At 38.7% G+C, this 16,813-nt stretch overlaps 1 protein-coding gene across 1 annotated transcript in view; it reads left to right on the top strand.

Moving 5' to 3' along the window:
• SP1 (Sp1 transcription factor) overlaps positions 1–12,067 on the top strand; it is a 35,640-nt gene extending 23,573 nt beyond the window's left edge. The window contains exons 3-5 of the mRNA XM_023729112.1: positions 8,098–8,266; positions 10,709–10,908; positions 11,348–12,067. Of these exons, the coding sequence (XP_023584880.1) occupies positions 8,098–8,266; positions 10,709–10,908; positions 11,348–11,661 (683 nt within the window). The 3' untranslated portion in view covers positions 11,662–12,067. The remainder of the gene's footprint in view (positions 1–8,097; positions 8,267–10,708; positions 10,909–11,347) is intronic.
• The last annotated feature ends 4,746 nt before the right edge of the window (positions 12,068–16,813 follow it).

Below are 16,813 nucleotides of genomic sequence, written 5' to 3'. Positions count from 1 at the left end.
AGGTCTTTTGCAGCAGATTTGCTCAGTGCAATGCGTTGTTTGATTTCTTGACTGCTCCTTCCTTGGGTGTTGATTGTGGATCCAAGTAAAATGAAGTTCTTGACAACTTCAGTCTTTTCTCTGTTTATCATGATGTTGCTTATTGGTCCAGTTATGAGGATTTTTGTTTTCTTTATGTTGAGATGCAATCCATACTGACGGCTGTAGTCTTTGATCTTCATTGGTAAGTGCTTCAAGTCCTCTTCGTTTTCAGTAAGCAAGTTTGTATCACAGGTTGTTAATGAGTCGTCCTCCAGTCCTGATGCCGTGTGGTTCTTCATATAGTCCAGCTTCTCAGATTATTTTCTCAGCATACAGATAGACTAAGTATGGTGAAAGGATACAACCCTGATGCACAGCTTTCTTGACTTTAAACCACACTGTATCCCCTTGTTCTGTTCGAACGACTGCCTCTTGGTCTATATACAGGTTCCTCAGGAGCACAATTAAGTTGGAATTCCTATTCTTCGCAGTGTTATCCGTAATTTGTTATGATCCACACAGGCGGATGCCTTTGCATAGTCAATAAAACACAGGTAAACATCCTTCTGGTACTCTGCTTTCAGCCAAGATCCCTATGACATCAGCAGTGATACGCCTTGGTCCATGTCTTCTTCTCAGTAAGGCTTGAATTTCTGGAAGTTCCCTGTTGATGTACCGCTGTAACTGTTTTTGAATGATCTTCAGCAAAATTTTGTTTATGTGTGATACTAATGATACTATTCAATAATTTCCTCATTCTTTTGGATCGCCTGTCTTTGGAATGGGCACAAATATAAATCTCTGCTAGTTGGTTGGCCAGGTAGCTGTCTTCCAAATTTCTTGGCACAGAGGAGTGAGCACTTCCAGCGCTGCATCCGTTTGTTGAAACATCTTAATTGGTATTCCATAAATTCCTGTGGCCTTGTTTTTCACCAGTGCCTTCAGTGCATCATGGAACTCTTCCTTCAGTACCATCGATTCTTGATCATATATGGTAACTCCTGAAATGGGTGAACGTCGATCAGTTCTTTTTGGTACGGTGACTCTGTATTTCTTCCGTCATTTTTGGATGTTTCCTACATCGTTCAATATTTTGCCCATAGAATCCTTTAATATTGCAACTTGAGGCTTGAATTTTTTCTTCAGTTCTTTCGGCTTGAGAAATGCTGAGTGTATTCTTCCCTTTTGGTTTCCTAACTCCAGGTCTTTGCACATTTCGTTATAATACTATGTCTTCTCAAGCGGCCCTTTGAATCCTTCTGTTCAGCTCTTTAACTGTATCATTTCTTCCTTTCGCTTTAGCTACTCTACGTTCAAGAGCAACTTTCAGAGTTTCTTCTGATGTCCATTTTGGTCTTTTCTTTCTTTCCTGTCTTTTTAATGACCTCTTGCTTCTCGTATGATGTCCTTCCACAACTCATCTGGTCTTCAGTCATTTATGTTCAGTGCGTCAAATCTGTTCTTGAGATGGTCTCTAAATTCAGGTGGGATATACTCAAGGTCATATTTTGGCTCTCATGGACTTGTTCTAGTTTTCTTCAGCTTCATCTTGAACTTGCATATAAGCAATTGATAATCTGTTCTCAGTCAGCCCCTGATCTTGTTCTAACTGATGATTTTGAGCTTTTCCATCATCTCTTTCCACAGATATAGTCGATTTGATTTCTGTGTATTCCATCTGGCGAGGTCCTTGTGTATAGTCATTGAAAAAAGGTATTTACAATGAAGAAGTCGTTGGTGTTGCAAAATTCTATCATGCGATCTTCAGCGTCATTTCTATTACCAAGACCCTGTTTTCCAACTACTGTTCCTTCTTCTTTGTTTCCAGCTTTCACAAGTAATTATCAGTGCATCCTGATTGCATGTTTGATCAATTTAAGACTGCAGAAGTTGGTAAAATCTTCGATTTCTTAATCGTTAGCCTTAGTGGTTGGTGCATGAATTTGAATAGTAGCCCTATTAACTGGTCTTCTTTGTAGTAGGTGTATGAATATTATCCTATCACTGACAGTGTTGTACTTCAGGATAGATCTTGAAAAGTTCTGTAACCTTGTGGTTGAAAATCAGCTAAAATGAAGTTCAGGGAATGATAGACTTTATGAAGGAAAAGTATAAATTCAAATTTAAAAAGGCTAAGAAACGAGGTGATTGGAAAAGAGAATTTTAAAAGATAAGTGACAGACCTCAGGAAAAAATAAGAAATAAATGAAAAAATAATTTCAGAACTAAAGATGAACTTAGAAGAAACGTGAATAAATAAATAAGCACAGCAGATAATGCCTCAATAAAATAAAAAGATGAAGTAAAATTTCAATTTTTTTATACATAGTATATAATAAATTTTAATTTGGTAAATTAAATTTAATAAATTAAAAGAAACAAGAAAAGCAGTAAAATGATATAAAATATAGGCAAAAAAGAACCAGCATTCATGTAAACGAAGTTCCCAAGGAAGAAAACCAAAGCTACGGAATGGAAAGAAAACTTTACCGAAGTGTACCTGGGGAAATTGACCCAGAATGGTGAACGCTGAGATATATTCTAGAAAACAAGTGGACTTTAAGGGGAAAAAATAATTTCTGCATCCTAGCAAAAAAGACCTAATCACTTATAAATGAAAGAAAAATGAATTATCATTGGACTTTTGACAACATGTTTAGTGCCAGCAGACAGTGGATTAAAATCTAAGAAAATCAAGGAAATAAAACATGAGCCAAAAAAAAAAACAGACCTTCAAGTATAACGGCCAGACAATTTAATACTAATATAAACATTCAGGGAATAGTGTTCACATGATTCCTTTCTGTGGCATCTACTGAAGCTTCAAATAACCAAAATAACTGAAGAACCAGATTTGGTGTCTAAATACTATTACCCATTAAAAGAACATAGGAATACTTAAAGAAATAGCTGATCCTAGGTCTGGAGTAGAAAATTAACATCAGACATAGAGTGTCTTTTCATGCAAGAAAGCAAAGAAGGTACAGTGATCATGTTCCAAAGGACTCAGAAGCTGATGTGAATATGTCTCTGTGGCCAAAGTGTGAGTCAGCTTGGGCATCAGTAACGATAATAACTGCAGTGGATCAAATATGTTTAAATCCATGAGTTCATATTTTTACAAAAAAGAAAATGGGCTGCAAGGGGCATGAGGGAATTGAAGTGAAAGTGTTCTATATCTTGCTTGTAGTGTGTAAACTACTGTATACATTTGTCTAAACCAGGGTTTCTCAGTCTAGGCACACAATCTGTTGACATTTTGAACCATATAATTCTTTGTTGTAGGGGATGAGTGGGCTGACCTATACACTGTAGAATATTTAGCAGTGCTAGATGTCAGATGCAACAATCAAAAATGTCTCCAGACATTGCCAAATGTCTCGTGGGGAGCAAAATTGTGCCCAGTTGAGAATCCCTGGTCCAAGGGTGAGTTTTGTTATATGTAAATTATATCTCAGTAAACCTAATGTTTAAGAAAAGGAAAATCCACTGGTCATTTTTATAGGATTCTGGGAAACCATTATTTTGAAAACCAGTGATTAAAAACAATGAAGTATTTATCCTGTCTCTCCTATATTAACTGTACCTCACAGTAACAAAATAGTTGATATGGGGATGAATTTGGAGGTCATCTAATAGAATTTTTTAGTATTACATTTTATCACTCTTAGCTGTCAATTTTTCTGCCATTAACAGCACAATTTTTTTTATTCCCTTATATTCTCTTACCCTCTTTTTCTCTTAATTTGCTACCTCTAATTCACTTTTGACTAGGAAACCAGATAGGTAAAATTGTTATTACAGTGTTTAAAAAGAATAAACTACCATGTATTGTGAAACATCTGTTTTTGTTACCTAGAGCCTTTTTTCCCCCTAAATTCTAGATTCCTGATGTTCCTCACGCATAAGTGATATGTTACCAGTATTCTGTTTCAACATGGCTAACTACATAAACACTTCATGGTCTGAGATATGTTTTTGGATTAAATCTGTTGTGTAAAGTGAAACATGCTCAGAAAATCTAGTATGTGCTTAGTATAGGTATAGTTTTCAGATTCAGCCTTTCTGTATTAATACTTACTGAGTTAAAGAACACAACATTCCCAAAACCAGTTGAATAGGGGGAAGGAAAATCCTGGCACTGTCTTTGGAAGTGTGTAGGAATCAGACTTTTGAAAGTTACTGGGGAGTTTCTTATTTCGTGTTATTTCAGTATTGCCCAAGTTTTTTCTCAGAGAGGAATAGAATATTTGACTTCTGGTCTGCTTGAAAGTTCAAGCACACTTCGTCACTTTGAGGAAGCTGAAATGAAGTATGTAACTGCTATAGCTATGTCAGAACCTGATGCTAGAGGCAAACACTGGGCTGGGCAAAACTGTCATTAAACTCTGCCTCTGGTTTACTGATTACTTTCATCATGGAAAGGGGAATTTTTAATTTTTTTCATTTCATAACTAGTGCCACATTTTAGGATAAAACTGTTCTTTAAAACTTATTGAAAGGGGCTGGAAACTGATTCTGGTCTGATGTTGGTGCTTTGTTGGTATTTTACTCCTTTTTTTTTTTTTTTTTTAATTTGAAATTGTATCTAACCCCATTCCCAGTTTTCATATTAAAAAATAATTCTTTGAATTCGTGGTGTGGTGGCCAGGAGGACATAAGTTTTGACATCTGTTTTGTAGGAATTTTGAAGAGGGTTGGAGATAAATTTTCAGAGTCCTGCTACTTAATCATTTCTTTGTTTCCCTTTTTACTGAATTAATACCTGTCCTGAATCTTTTTCTTACATTTCATTAAAGTGGAGGAAGGTTTACCTCCCAATTAACTGCATAGAAGATGGGACAGGGGAGAACTTTGGTGAATAATGAACTACTTCCCATATTTTAATGGAATTAGGTTAGCTTGGAAAACAGATGAAAGATGTTAGTTTGCTTATTTGCTCCACAGTTTTGTCTTGTTTCTAAAAACCTAGAGTGGATAGCTGGATCTACAGTCTTATAAATTTCTCTTCCAGATGTGATTTGGTAGGTATCCATATCCACTGGCAGTACTAGATATCCTGCCTTGCCTGCTATGCTTATAATTCAAAAGATAAATTCTCCATCCCCACTAAGGGGAGTTTCCATTCAGTAACAAATAAATGTTAAGACCAATTGATTAAACGAAATACATATCTTGTGCCACAATTCCTCACTAGTTTTGCCATTAGTCAAGATTATTTCCCTAAGACTGTTACCTACAGTGGGTTGAATTATTGCTGTGTGACAGGCACTGTGCTAAAGCACCTTACATGTATTATTTTTTGTATTTTACAACTTTATAAGATTGATATATTTTACCCAAATTTTTCTGATGGGAGAAATTTATAACTAGAGAAGTTAAGTCGCTTGCTCACTGTCAGAAAGCTAATCAAATGGTGGTACAGGGATCCATATCTATGTTTATCTTATTCCAAAACCTGTTCTTAACCCTATACTCCAGTACTTGTTCCCAGTTTTAGCTCCACCAGTATCATGAAAATCTCAAAACAATTAAGTTTATTTTAATGCCATTTGTTATTGCCTAAAAGTGATAGAGTTAAAAGGAACGCACAAAGGAGAGCTTATGATTAGGTATGGTAACTCAAAATTATGTTGATGAGCTGAAAAGTGTGGGGGATAAGATACAGTATAAAAACAAGAGGCTAGATTTCTAGATGTTAAGCCTGACCTTACCCCAGTTACTTAGTTTCATTCTTTATAAAACAGATAAAATTAAGCAGGCCTATTCAGCACCTACCATTTATAGAAATACTAAATATCGATCGTTAATAACTTATTTACAGGTTGCTTTCATAAGTGAATACTTATTGATACTAGATGCTTTGAAAACTTAAGAAAAGTGTTATCTATTTCTGTGAAACATTACTTTTAGCCCTTGGCTTAGAGCATTGTTTTTCAGATGTCAGGTGTGACCCATTAGTGGTTCCTGAAATCAGTATGTTGTTGTTGTTAGGTGCTGTCAAGTTGCTTCCGACTCATGGCAACCCTACGTACAACAGAATGAAACACTGCCCAGTCCTGTGCCGCCGTCAAAATTTTTGCTATGTTTGAGCCCATCGTTGGCAGCCACTGTGTCAGTCCATCTCATTGAGGGTCTCCTCTTCTTTGCTGATCCTCTGCTTTACCAAGCATGATGTCCTTCTGCAGGGACTGATCCCTCCCGATAACATGTTCAAAGTACGTGAGACAGAGTCTCACCATCTTTGCTTCTAAGGAGCATTCTGATTGTACTTCTTCCAAGACAGCTTTGTTCGTTCTTCTGGCAGTACATGGTATATTCAGTATTCTTCAACAACACCATAATTCAAAGGCATCAATTCTTCGGTCTTCCTTATTCATTGTCCAACTTTTGCATGCATATGAGGCGATTGAAAATACCATGGCTTGGGTCAGGCGCATCTTAGTCCTGAAAGTGACACCTTTGCTTTTTAACACTTTAAAAGCAGTCTTTTGCGGCAGATTTGCCCGTTTGATTTCTTGACTGCTGTTTCCATGGGGGTTGGTTTTGGATCTAAGTAAAATGAAATCCTTGACAATTCTTCGTTTATCATGATGTTGCTTATTGGTCCAGCAGTGACCAGTAACTTGTGTCAGTGTATACTGGGCCATGACCAGCATTAAGGAAAAAAAATTTTTAAGTAGAATCTAGAAAATTTCAGGATACACTGCTTATAATAAGGGTCAGTGTTGTTTATGCAACTTTTGTTTCAGTTAAGTCTGTGTACCAGGTCACAGTCTTTTTTTTTACACTGTGGGTTTGCAAGTTTAAAAAGTTTGAAAAACACTGGCCTACAGATCTGTAGCATTTATGTGTGTCAACCAGGAGAGAAATATAGTGAGTTCACACAGAGTTTTTGTAAAAGCAAATGACATTAGATGACATACTAGAGTGTATACTCGATATTTTCTTTCTTTTTCTAGCATTTTAAGAAGCATACAGTCCCAAATCAAAACCTTCTTGGAATGTATAGCTTAGCTATACAGAATTAACTTTGACCTCAGTTTTTTCCTCATTGTGTCACAATTGAAAATATACATGTACTATTCTCTGCTGGATATTCAGCCACAATTTTGCTCATTTTTAGAAGGCAGAGTGATGAATTTCCTTCTATACCATCTAACCATCATGCTGCCTTAGGTTTTATATGATTTCTTATTTGGAATGTCTTAAAGTCTCTTTCAGTCATTTCCATTTGGTTGGTTCCATAGCACTTTAGCTCTGGAGATACCTGGGAGTCAGTAAGAGATTTGTTGGGCAGCTTTCTGTAACAGTACATAACTATCTTATTCTTTTTAGTGGCTATTTAGTAGTCTGTTGTATAAATTTATCGTAATATTCTTATTTAGTTCTTTAATGGTGTACATTTAGATTGTTTCCAGTTTTTTGTTATTACAAAGCTACAGAAAACATTATTATCACATAACTTTATGTAATTATGAGTATATCCAGTGGACATTGCTGGCTCAAAGCAGAATTGCTGGTTCAAAAAAGATGTGCCTTTAAATTTTTAACAATATTACAAAATTGGCCTTCACAACCCCAAAAAACCCATTGCCATTGAGTCGATTCCGACTCCTGGCGACCCTATAGGACAGGGTAGGACTGCCTCATAGAGTTTCCAAGGAGCGCTTGGTGGATTTGAACTGCCAGACTTCTGGTTAGCAGCCATAGCACTTAACCACTATGCAGCCAGGGTTTCCAGCCTTCCCAAAGTTATACCAATTTACCACTAGATGTATATGAAAAGGCCTTTTTTACCAGTGCTCTGTATCACAGTCCGGTATGTGAAGAATTACAGAAATTCATTACAAGTAGAGTTGCATTTTTAAATTATGAGTGAGACTGGCCATATTTTCATATATTTATTGACTATTTTCAAAGATGATTCTTTAGATTTCAAGCATGAGTGGTATCAGTGAATGTGGCTTCAAAACTTTGAAGAAACGGTGCTGTGAATGTAGGGTGTCACTTAAATGCCAGAGGCTGTAATGTCTTCCCTTGCTTCCCATCTTGACTCTGCTCTCCCAATTTCAGGTGATCATGGAGCTCAGCTTGGCCTCCATGGGGCTGGTGGTGATGGAGTACACGATGACACAGCAGGTGGAGAAGAAGGAGAGAACAGCCCAGATCCCCAACCCCAACCTGGTCGGAAGACCCGGCGGGAAGCATGCACCTGTCCCTACTGTAAGGACAGTGAAGGAAGGTGAGTTTACCCACCTAGTCTCTTAAGAGTGTAAAAAACAAAAGTTAGTGGGTTTGGAGATAAGAGGAAAGAGGATTAATTTTTTAATAGTTAAGACTTAGCAACTTTGCAAAGGGATCAGAGGTGGTACTTTTGAATAGATTTATTACAGGATCTTGGTTCCAGCTCTGGCTCTTTCATCAGCTCTTAAGACCTTGAACCTTAATAGGTGCCTGCTTTCACCTAGAGATAAGGAAATAAGGTGGAGCCAGCAGGTCTAATAGTTGTTACCAAATGTCTCTTTTGAGAAGTTGCTTGCAAAACAGTCTTGTAACGAAAAAGAAACTTCCCTAAACCTATCTACTGTAATGATTTTTTTTTTCAGTGGCTATGTGGGAATCAAGAGTTTTTCAAGTCTTTCTTTCCTTTAAAATAGACAAAAATGCTTACTTCAGGTAGAAAAATTCTCCATCAGAGAATCTAAAGTGTCCTGCAGATCAAAAGTCTGATTAATTTTTTCATTAGTAACACCTGTTATTTAATAGCTCCAGAGAGTTCTAAATTCTTTTCCCTCTAGTGTCACTGCTTTTGAAAGGTAATAGGAAGAGTTGACTAAGCCACTTAGTCTTTTAAATGCCTTTGAAAAATCTGTTAAAGTTTTGTCCCAATACAAATACGTACAAAAATACAAGAAACAAAAGCACCAAAACAAAAAATAATTTGAATTCTTCGTAGGTTACCCTGAGTTACAGGAAAAGAGCCCTAGTGGCATAGGGGTTAAGAGCTCGGCTGCTGACCAAAAGCTCGGCAGTTCAGATTCACCAGTTGCGTCTTGGAAACCCTATGAGGTAGTTCCACTCTGTCCTATAGGGTTGCTGTGAGTTGGAATCAGCTCGACAGCACCTAACAACAACAACAAGTTACAGGAAAAGCGGGCAAAGTCCTCCTGAGTCAGAAGTACTGAGTAAAGTACAGTTTCCCTCTAACAAAGCATGAAGTGGATTTAAATTTCTGAAGAAAATTCTCTGATTTCCACCTAAGTATGATTTCATTTCCATTAGGGTTTTTTTCCTCTGCTAATATGTGCTATTAAAACCCAAGAAAAATCCCTCTTGGAAATCGCCCCAGTGCCTACTAATGGATCACACATGGAGTAAATCCGTTTGGCCAAAAAATGTTTCAGAACTAATTCTTGAGAGTACCTTGGGATCTGCTCCATACAGGGAATATTTTTTTATATAGTTTGAATTAATTAGGTTTCCTCCTTACTGGGTATTTGCTCTTTCCTGCTCTCCTGTTGCTTAATCAATTTTGATGTTTGAAAGTTCTCTTTTTAAACTTTAATCCAACCCATCCTTTCCAGTGAAATCACTAATACTGTCCCAGCTTTTCAGTTTTCAGACTTCACCATTTAGCTCTTGACCCTTATTCTAGGAGAAAAGTTTTATAGTTGTAAAATATAATATTAAAATTTCCTACCAAGTCTTAAAAAGACAACTCTTGCTCATTAAGTAAGTTCCTAGCCAAAAATATCACCAGATTCACAGTATTTCCTTGGATTGAGACTTAAACTTCCTGAAAATTTCAAGAAAATGCCTCACAAACTGCACAAGTCCCACAAGAGTAATGATCTGTTCAAATATCCAAACATTCAAACATCGAAATTGTTTAAGCACCCAGAACTAGATGGTGCCTGGCTACCACCACTGACGACTCTTACAGGAATCAGAACAGAGGGTCCTGGATAGAGTGGGAGCAAAACATAGAACAAAATTCAAATTCACAAAAAAAGGACCAGACTTACTGGTCTGACAGAGACTGGAGTTACCCCCAACACTATGGCTCCCAGACACCCTGCTAATTCAGAACTGAAGCCACTCCCAAAGTTACTTTTCAGTGAAAGATTATACAAACATGTAAAACAAACACTAACACACTTGAGGAATGTGCTTCTTAGTTGAATCAGGCATGAGACCAAATGGGCAACACCAAAAGCAAAGATGAGAAGGCAGGAAAGGACAGGAAAACTGGATGAATGGACATACGGAACCTGAGGTATAAAGGGAAAGGCGGAGAGTGCTGACACATTACAGAGAATGCAACCAATGTCACAGAACAATTTATGTATAAATTTTTGAGTGAGAAACTAATTTGCACTGTAAACTTACACTTAACGCACAATAAAATTTACCCCCCACCAAAAAAAAATTTGATTAAGCAACAGTAGAGCAGGAAAGAGCAAATATCCAGTAGAGAAGAAACCTAAAACTTGAATTTGGGGTGTTAAGTACCAGAATCAACTAAAGATTTTATCTTCTGATACTAAAGGAAAGCTTTTTTTTTTTTTTAAATAATAATAATTTGGGTTAGTTTTGAGTGGATTAAGTAGTTGCTATTGATGCTTTATGGTTCTTTAATTCTGTTTCTAGAATGAATAATGAATAGTTGTGTCCTCACTTGCAGGGGCTCTGGGGACCCTGGCAAAAAGAAACAGCACATTTGTCACATCCAAGGTTGTGGCAAAGTATATGGCAAGACCTCACATCTACGGGCACACTTGCGCTGGCACACAGGCGAGAGACCATTCATGTGTACCTGGTCATACTGTGGGAAACGCTTTACACGTTCAGATGAGTTGCAGAGGCACAAACGTACACACACAGGTGAGCAAAAGCCAGAGGAAGAGAGCAATAATAATAGACCAGAATAGAGAGATGCAAAATATACTTATGAAATAACTAACAAATTAAGAAAAATGTACATTTGAAACTGAATGTATGGGCCACAAATGGAATTGGTGTTAATCTGGAAAAGCTTTAAGAAGAAACAAGCTAGGTTTTTGAGCGGGATTTTGAAGGGGGAGAGTTGACCCATTATTCTTCATAGTTTCTGTTTTGCTTTAACTTTCTGCTAAGTTCCACTTTCCTTGCTGAGTACTCCCAGCCTATATTTATTTTTCTCTCCCACAAAGCAAGAGATGCAGCTTTCTCTTGTTCTTATCAGCTTATTCTGCCTAATATAGTTTGGTGGCAGTGAATTAGGCAAAGTACCCCCACTTCTTATGATGTCAACTTCTTACCTTCTTTTTCTTCCTTTACGTAGGTGAAAAGAAATTTGCCTGCCCTGAGTGCCCCAAGCGCTTCATGAGGAGTGACCATCTGTCAAAGCATATCAAGACCCACCAGAATAAGAAAGGGGGCCCAGGTGTAGCCCTCAGTGTGGGCACTTTGCCCCTGGACAGTGGGGCAGGTTCAGAAGGCAGCGGCACTGCCACTCCTTCAGCCCTTATTACCACCAATATGGTAGCCATGGAGGCCATCTGTCCAGAGGGTATTGCCCGTCTTGCCAACAGTGGCATCAACGTCATGCAGGTGGCCGATCTGCAGTCCATTAATATCAGTGGCAATGGCTTCTGAGATCAGGCTCCCGGGGCCAGAGACATATGGGCCGTACCTATCAACCCCGGGGATGCAAGGTAGCATGGGTCCAAGAGACATGTGGGAGAGAGAGCCATGAGGCATTAAAATATATGGTGGTGGGAAGAATTGGGGGAGGGATGCAAGAGAAGAGATGGGGTCCTGGCACCCACCTGTATCATCATTGCCTCCTTGAAGTGGGAAATATTAGTGAAAATTCTGTTGGTGCCACCCTTTGATGAGCATTTGTTTGACCCCAGGCAGTTTCTTCTTACACTTCTTACCCCAGCCTCCCCTTCCTGCCCTTCCCATCTCAGCTCCCCCATGATGGATTCCCCTCCCCTTTCCTAAAGCCATCATGCCTTGATAAATATATATGATCATTGAAATACTTTTTAACAAAAAACAGATTCTATATTATATATATAAATATATATATATAAAGATATATAGAGATGCATTCACAGGGGTTGGCTGGGAGGAGGAAGGAGACCATTCTGTGACCAAAAAATCTTGGTCATTTTTTATATTGCCTTATTTCCCTATGGCTGAGCCTTGTTGTGACACATCAAGCTTTCCTATGGATGTTGTCTTGGCTTCTCACCAGATTAAGCATTCATATGCTCCGCTTTTAGTTTATATATACACATACATTATGTTTTCCTCTCAATTTTGTCTTTATTTGGGATCAGCTTCTTGCACTCCTTTCCTGCCTCAACCCTTTCTGTCTTCCCTTCTCTTACCTGATCACTTCATGTTTTATTTTTGGTAGTGATCCCTGAATGATACTCTTCTGTCAATATTTTAAAGTCCTTAGTCCTAGCAGCAGAACAGAGAAGCCTTGAAGCCCAGGCTGATGCTTGAGGTAGCTGTGAAGGGAGTGTTTAAAAAACTACTGACGCAGGCACCCTGTTGGTGCTGGAGAGTCAAAGGCATCTCCCTTCCCTAGCTGCTCTAAGCATCAAGATTCAGAAGTTTTCTATGTAAATGGACAAGAGACCCTTTGAAAGTGATAATCTGGGGTCAGAATGAATAAACTGTCCAAAGATGGTTAAGTAATAGGTAGGGGCTTTCAGTGGGAAAACGAAGTGTTCAGAAGAGGAGGTGACTCAAAGTAGTTGGGTTCAGGAGTTAGTGGAGTATTTGGACTTTTGTACAGCGGTCTTTCTTCCAAGGTAGCTCTCTAGGCTTTGATGTGTGGGCTTTTGAGTTCTCATTCTGAAAGGAAATACACTTCCTCTTTGAACATCCTCAGAGTTTCTTTCCCGTTGTGTTATTAAGGAGTGTCAGCTGATGAATCTGTTCCAGGTTTCCATTCTGTGGAACTCCAGAGCACGTACTAGTGGCAAGGCAGTGGTTCTTACGTTCTTTTCCCTTAACTCTTTCTATATGTACTTGGATGGTTCCTAAGGGAAAAGGAAGCACAGGATCATGGGAATAATAGCCCAGAACAAAAAGAAATCTTGTCTTACCACTGTGGTTTAGAGGAGAGAATGGGAGAAATCATCCTGCTTTCTTAATGGCCTGATTCCAGAAGAGACTGACCCAAAAATTAGAGCGGCAGGGAACTCTTGGTGCATTTGGCACTAAGATTGAAATGCAACCAGAATTGTCCTCAAGGCCCAGCCATTAAAGCATTGTCTCTCTTGACCTTCTGGTATCTTGTCAGAGAGCTTTTCACTGTGAGGAAGTGTGGAAATGACTGTGTGTATGTGTGTAATCTGTTAGGTTGGGGATAGGTTTTCTGTTAGCCAATACTAAAAGAGACCTGCAATAAAAATTTACCCTGATCTGATAGAAAGTGAAGTTTTTGTGTATGACTGTGTGTTTGAATGTGTGTTTATGCCTGTATATATCTACACACAGATGAAACGTTATATTTGAAATTGTTGGAAAATAAATCAAATCCAGATCAAATGCCTTTCAGGCCCATTACCTAGAAATCTATCTAAAAACCTGGGTATGTTCCTGAAGTCATTTCTTTGCTTATGCTAAATCAGTTATAATTATGAATGGGGGATACTCTACTGCACTTTTAAAAGAGGAAGCTGTTTTTGTGTTTGAAAGTGAAACCAACATCCAGATCTATAGCAGAGTCCTAGTTCTTTTCATAAGTCTTTTTACCTTGGCTACAAATGGATGATGCTATGACTCTTATTATATATTTTATATAAAATCCATCTAAATTAGGGTTTGGGTAAGTTTTTATTGATGTTTAACCTGAAATAGAATAACTGTTAATATTCTCAACAATAGTTCACTTCATTTGGTCCTTTCTCGCAGACTTAATGCTGTTTTCAACCCTCAGGAACTATTGCAAGGAACTTTCCCCAGATCTAATAATGCTGAAGTAAAAGTCATCCATGCGCAGCCTCTATGAAACCCTTATTTTCCCACTAAAAGGCAGAATTCAGAACCTATTATTTTTATGTCTGTAATCATGTACTTTCGCATCTTTTGGAGGAAAGGGGCAGGTAACTCACGAGAGTGTGCAGTATTTTGCTAGAGCATTTCAAGGAATGAAGTCTCCTCCAATATGAAATTATTACATATAAACTAGCGTAATGATGCTGAAAACTACAAGGTATTTGATGGTTAATTGATGATGATTCTCTCTTGGGTGGAAAGCTGCTGGTTTATCCTCAACCCACTTCATTAGCATTACTATGAGTGAATTTATATCAAATTGTTCTTTCCACTTGCCTTAGTCCATTCTCACCAAGGAAGCTCCAGATTCAGTATCTTAGTTAGCCCCAAAACTGTAACAGCTTCTGCTTTTGTCTCCCGGCAGCAGTGAGCCACTCTCTTTTCCACAGAAGTTAGGAGCTTACATTCCTTGAGTCAGGAGCTCATTACTGAAAATCCCCTTTCCCTGAATTTTTGGCCAGCATAAATTAATGGAACTGACAGGCATATTGATTCTGATTTTTTTGTTTTCCATTAGTTGCTTTTTTATTTTTTTAATGACCAAACCTTGCAGGGATGGGATGCCCAGAGGAGTGGTAATGTTAAAGCACTCATACGCTTATCCTTTCAAGTTACCCAGTCACGCTCATCTGTTCATCATTTGACTGTCTCACTTTTTACCCAGAGCAGTAACAACCCACACCATCTTCCTTCAGGGACCTCCCAGCTGGTGCAGCTGTGGGTGCTGTGCAGATATGCAATTTAATGGATGTTTCTCAGTGTGGTTCAGAATAAATAGAACCCTTGATCCCAGAAAGTATAGACTGAAGTGTGGGGTAAAAGATTATCATTGGGAGAGGGTTGGAGACAAAAGCTATAAATTACTATGGCTGATTTATTTCTACTATATACATATATTTTTTTTTGCTTTTGTATATCCTATATAGGAAACTAAGCATTGTATTTTTTTAACACATCTGAGAAAGCACTATGAACTGCAGGTGTTTGACTTTCAGAATATATTTTGTATTAGTATCTTCACACCTATGTGAATACTGGAAGTTGCAGATCTTTGCTACGACGCAATAAATTTATATACTATTTGAGGGGTTCTTCTAGGGGTGCTAATCAGGCCCCTGTTTGCTTTGGGGGAGCCTTGGTGCTACTTGCTTAAAGTTTTCTTTGGATTGTAAGTACCCTGATGCCTTTTGGACCTTGGGATCAGATCAAAAGAGTTTTGGAAATTATGTACCAAGGAAATGAAGATAATCTAGCTGCCTCAAGTGAGAGTCCCTTTGCATAGCTCTGCTTCGCCTGTCTGAAGCTGGGTAGTCTTGGGATTGGGAGGAGAAACGTGCAATCTCAGAGTTTCATCTCCCTTAGAAGAGAGTCAGTAACTATGTGCAGGGATGAAAGGTAGCAGCAGTAGCTTTGTGGAAAGGAAGGAGGATATGGCACTTCTCCAACCCCGGAAAACATTGCTTTTGAAAACTGCTGATAAAATATGGGCAGGTTATTACTTTTGTTTGGGAGCCTGTGCTCTCTCTGGTGCCTCTCTTGGCTCTCCTCCTGGGGTACAGACCTCTTCTAGGAGGATGAGCAGACCAGCTTTGAGGTTGACCTGTTTCTTTCCTTTGTCTGCCTTCCCTAAACACCAGCCCCAAGGAAGACATTAAGCAGCCCTAAGCTTAAATTCCTACTCCCTCTTCCAGATTTGGCTCACTTGCCTCAGATTGAAGGCTGGGAAAGGAAAAGAAGGGAGTCCTTGGTTTCATTCCTTCCTAGATCTTCTCCAGTCTGACTTCCCCAAACCCAAAAAGATTTCCTCCACAACATTCATTTGAGAGAAATGAATATTTTATTCCATTTTACCCTTTCATCATCATCAGACAGTCCCAGCCTTCCTTGTCTCTGCTGTGGGAATAGAGATGTGGTGATCTGTCCCTCAACTCCGCTAAGTCCCAGCTCACTATCAGAAAAATGGGGTTAGGCTGGGGCTTCAGGTAGTGAGGACTTTGTTGCTACCTCTCCTAGGGTGTGCGTTTTTCTATATTTCACCTTCAGGAATTATACTGTGCCTTCACCTGGGGGATGGGCTTCCTTCACCCAGCCCTCCACTTTTCCAGCAACTGCTGTTAAACAGTGTGGACAAGGGCAGGCCTTCATATTTCTGCTCACCCCTTTCTCCCAGTGGCATCCCATAGCCTTCACCAGAGTCTAGGGCACAAAGACTTTGGGGAAAATACGCTGAGATTGACCTGAGAAGACCCCTTGTACACACACCCATGGCAGCTGCCCCAGGGCCTGCTTCCTCTTCCCTCTTCTGTCATCCTTTGAAGGGAGAGGCGGTGCTCCAATCTCTGGTGCCTAAAACAAGTTTATTTTTCTTAACTCTGGCAATAACCAGTCTCCATACCGCTGTTGCCTTTTTAAACCTCTTAATAATCTTATGCTGTATTTGTTGTTGGTTCCAATCCGATTATCACCAGGGCTGTGTGGGGAAATACTTTTAAATGCTCTCTCATCTTTCTTGCTTTTTTTTTCTTTTCCTTGCTCTTGTGTATGTGTGAAGCTAATCTCTTGTCTTTTCAGTTTCTTCCTGCTCTCTTACATCTTCCTTTCTTGTCTTTCCCTCCTACCTTTTGTCTCTGGGTGTTTTGGGGCTCTTTTTTTTTTGTTTGTTTTGCCTTTTTGTACAAAGATTAGTTTCAATGTAGTCTGTAGCTTCTTTGTAAACCAATTAAAA

This window comes from Trichechus manatus, unplaced genomic scaffold (genome assembly GCF_000243295.1).
Source record: "Trichechus manatus latirostris isolate Lorelei unplaced genomic scaffold, TriManLat1.0 scaffold00027, whole genome shotgun sequence".
In the NCBI taxonomy this organism is placed as follows: Eukaryota; Metazoa; Chordata; class Mammalia; order Sirenia; family Trichechidae; genus Trichechus; species Trichechus manatus.
This window is presented reverse-complemented; position numbering and strand designations above follow the sequence as displayed.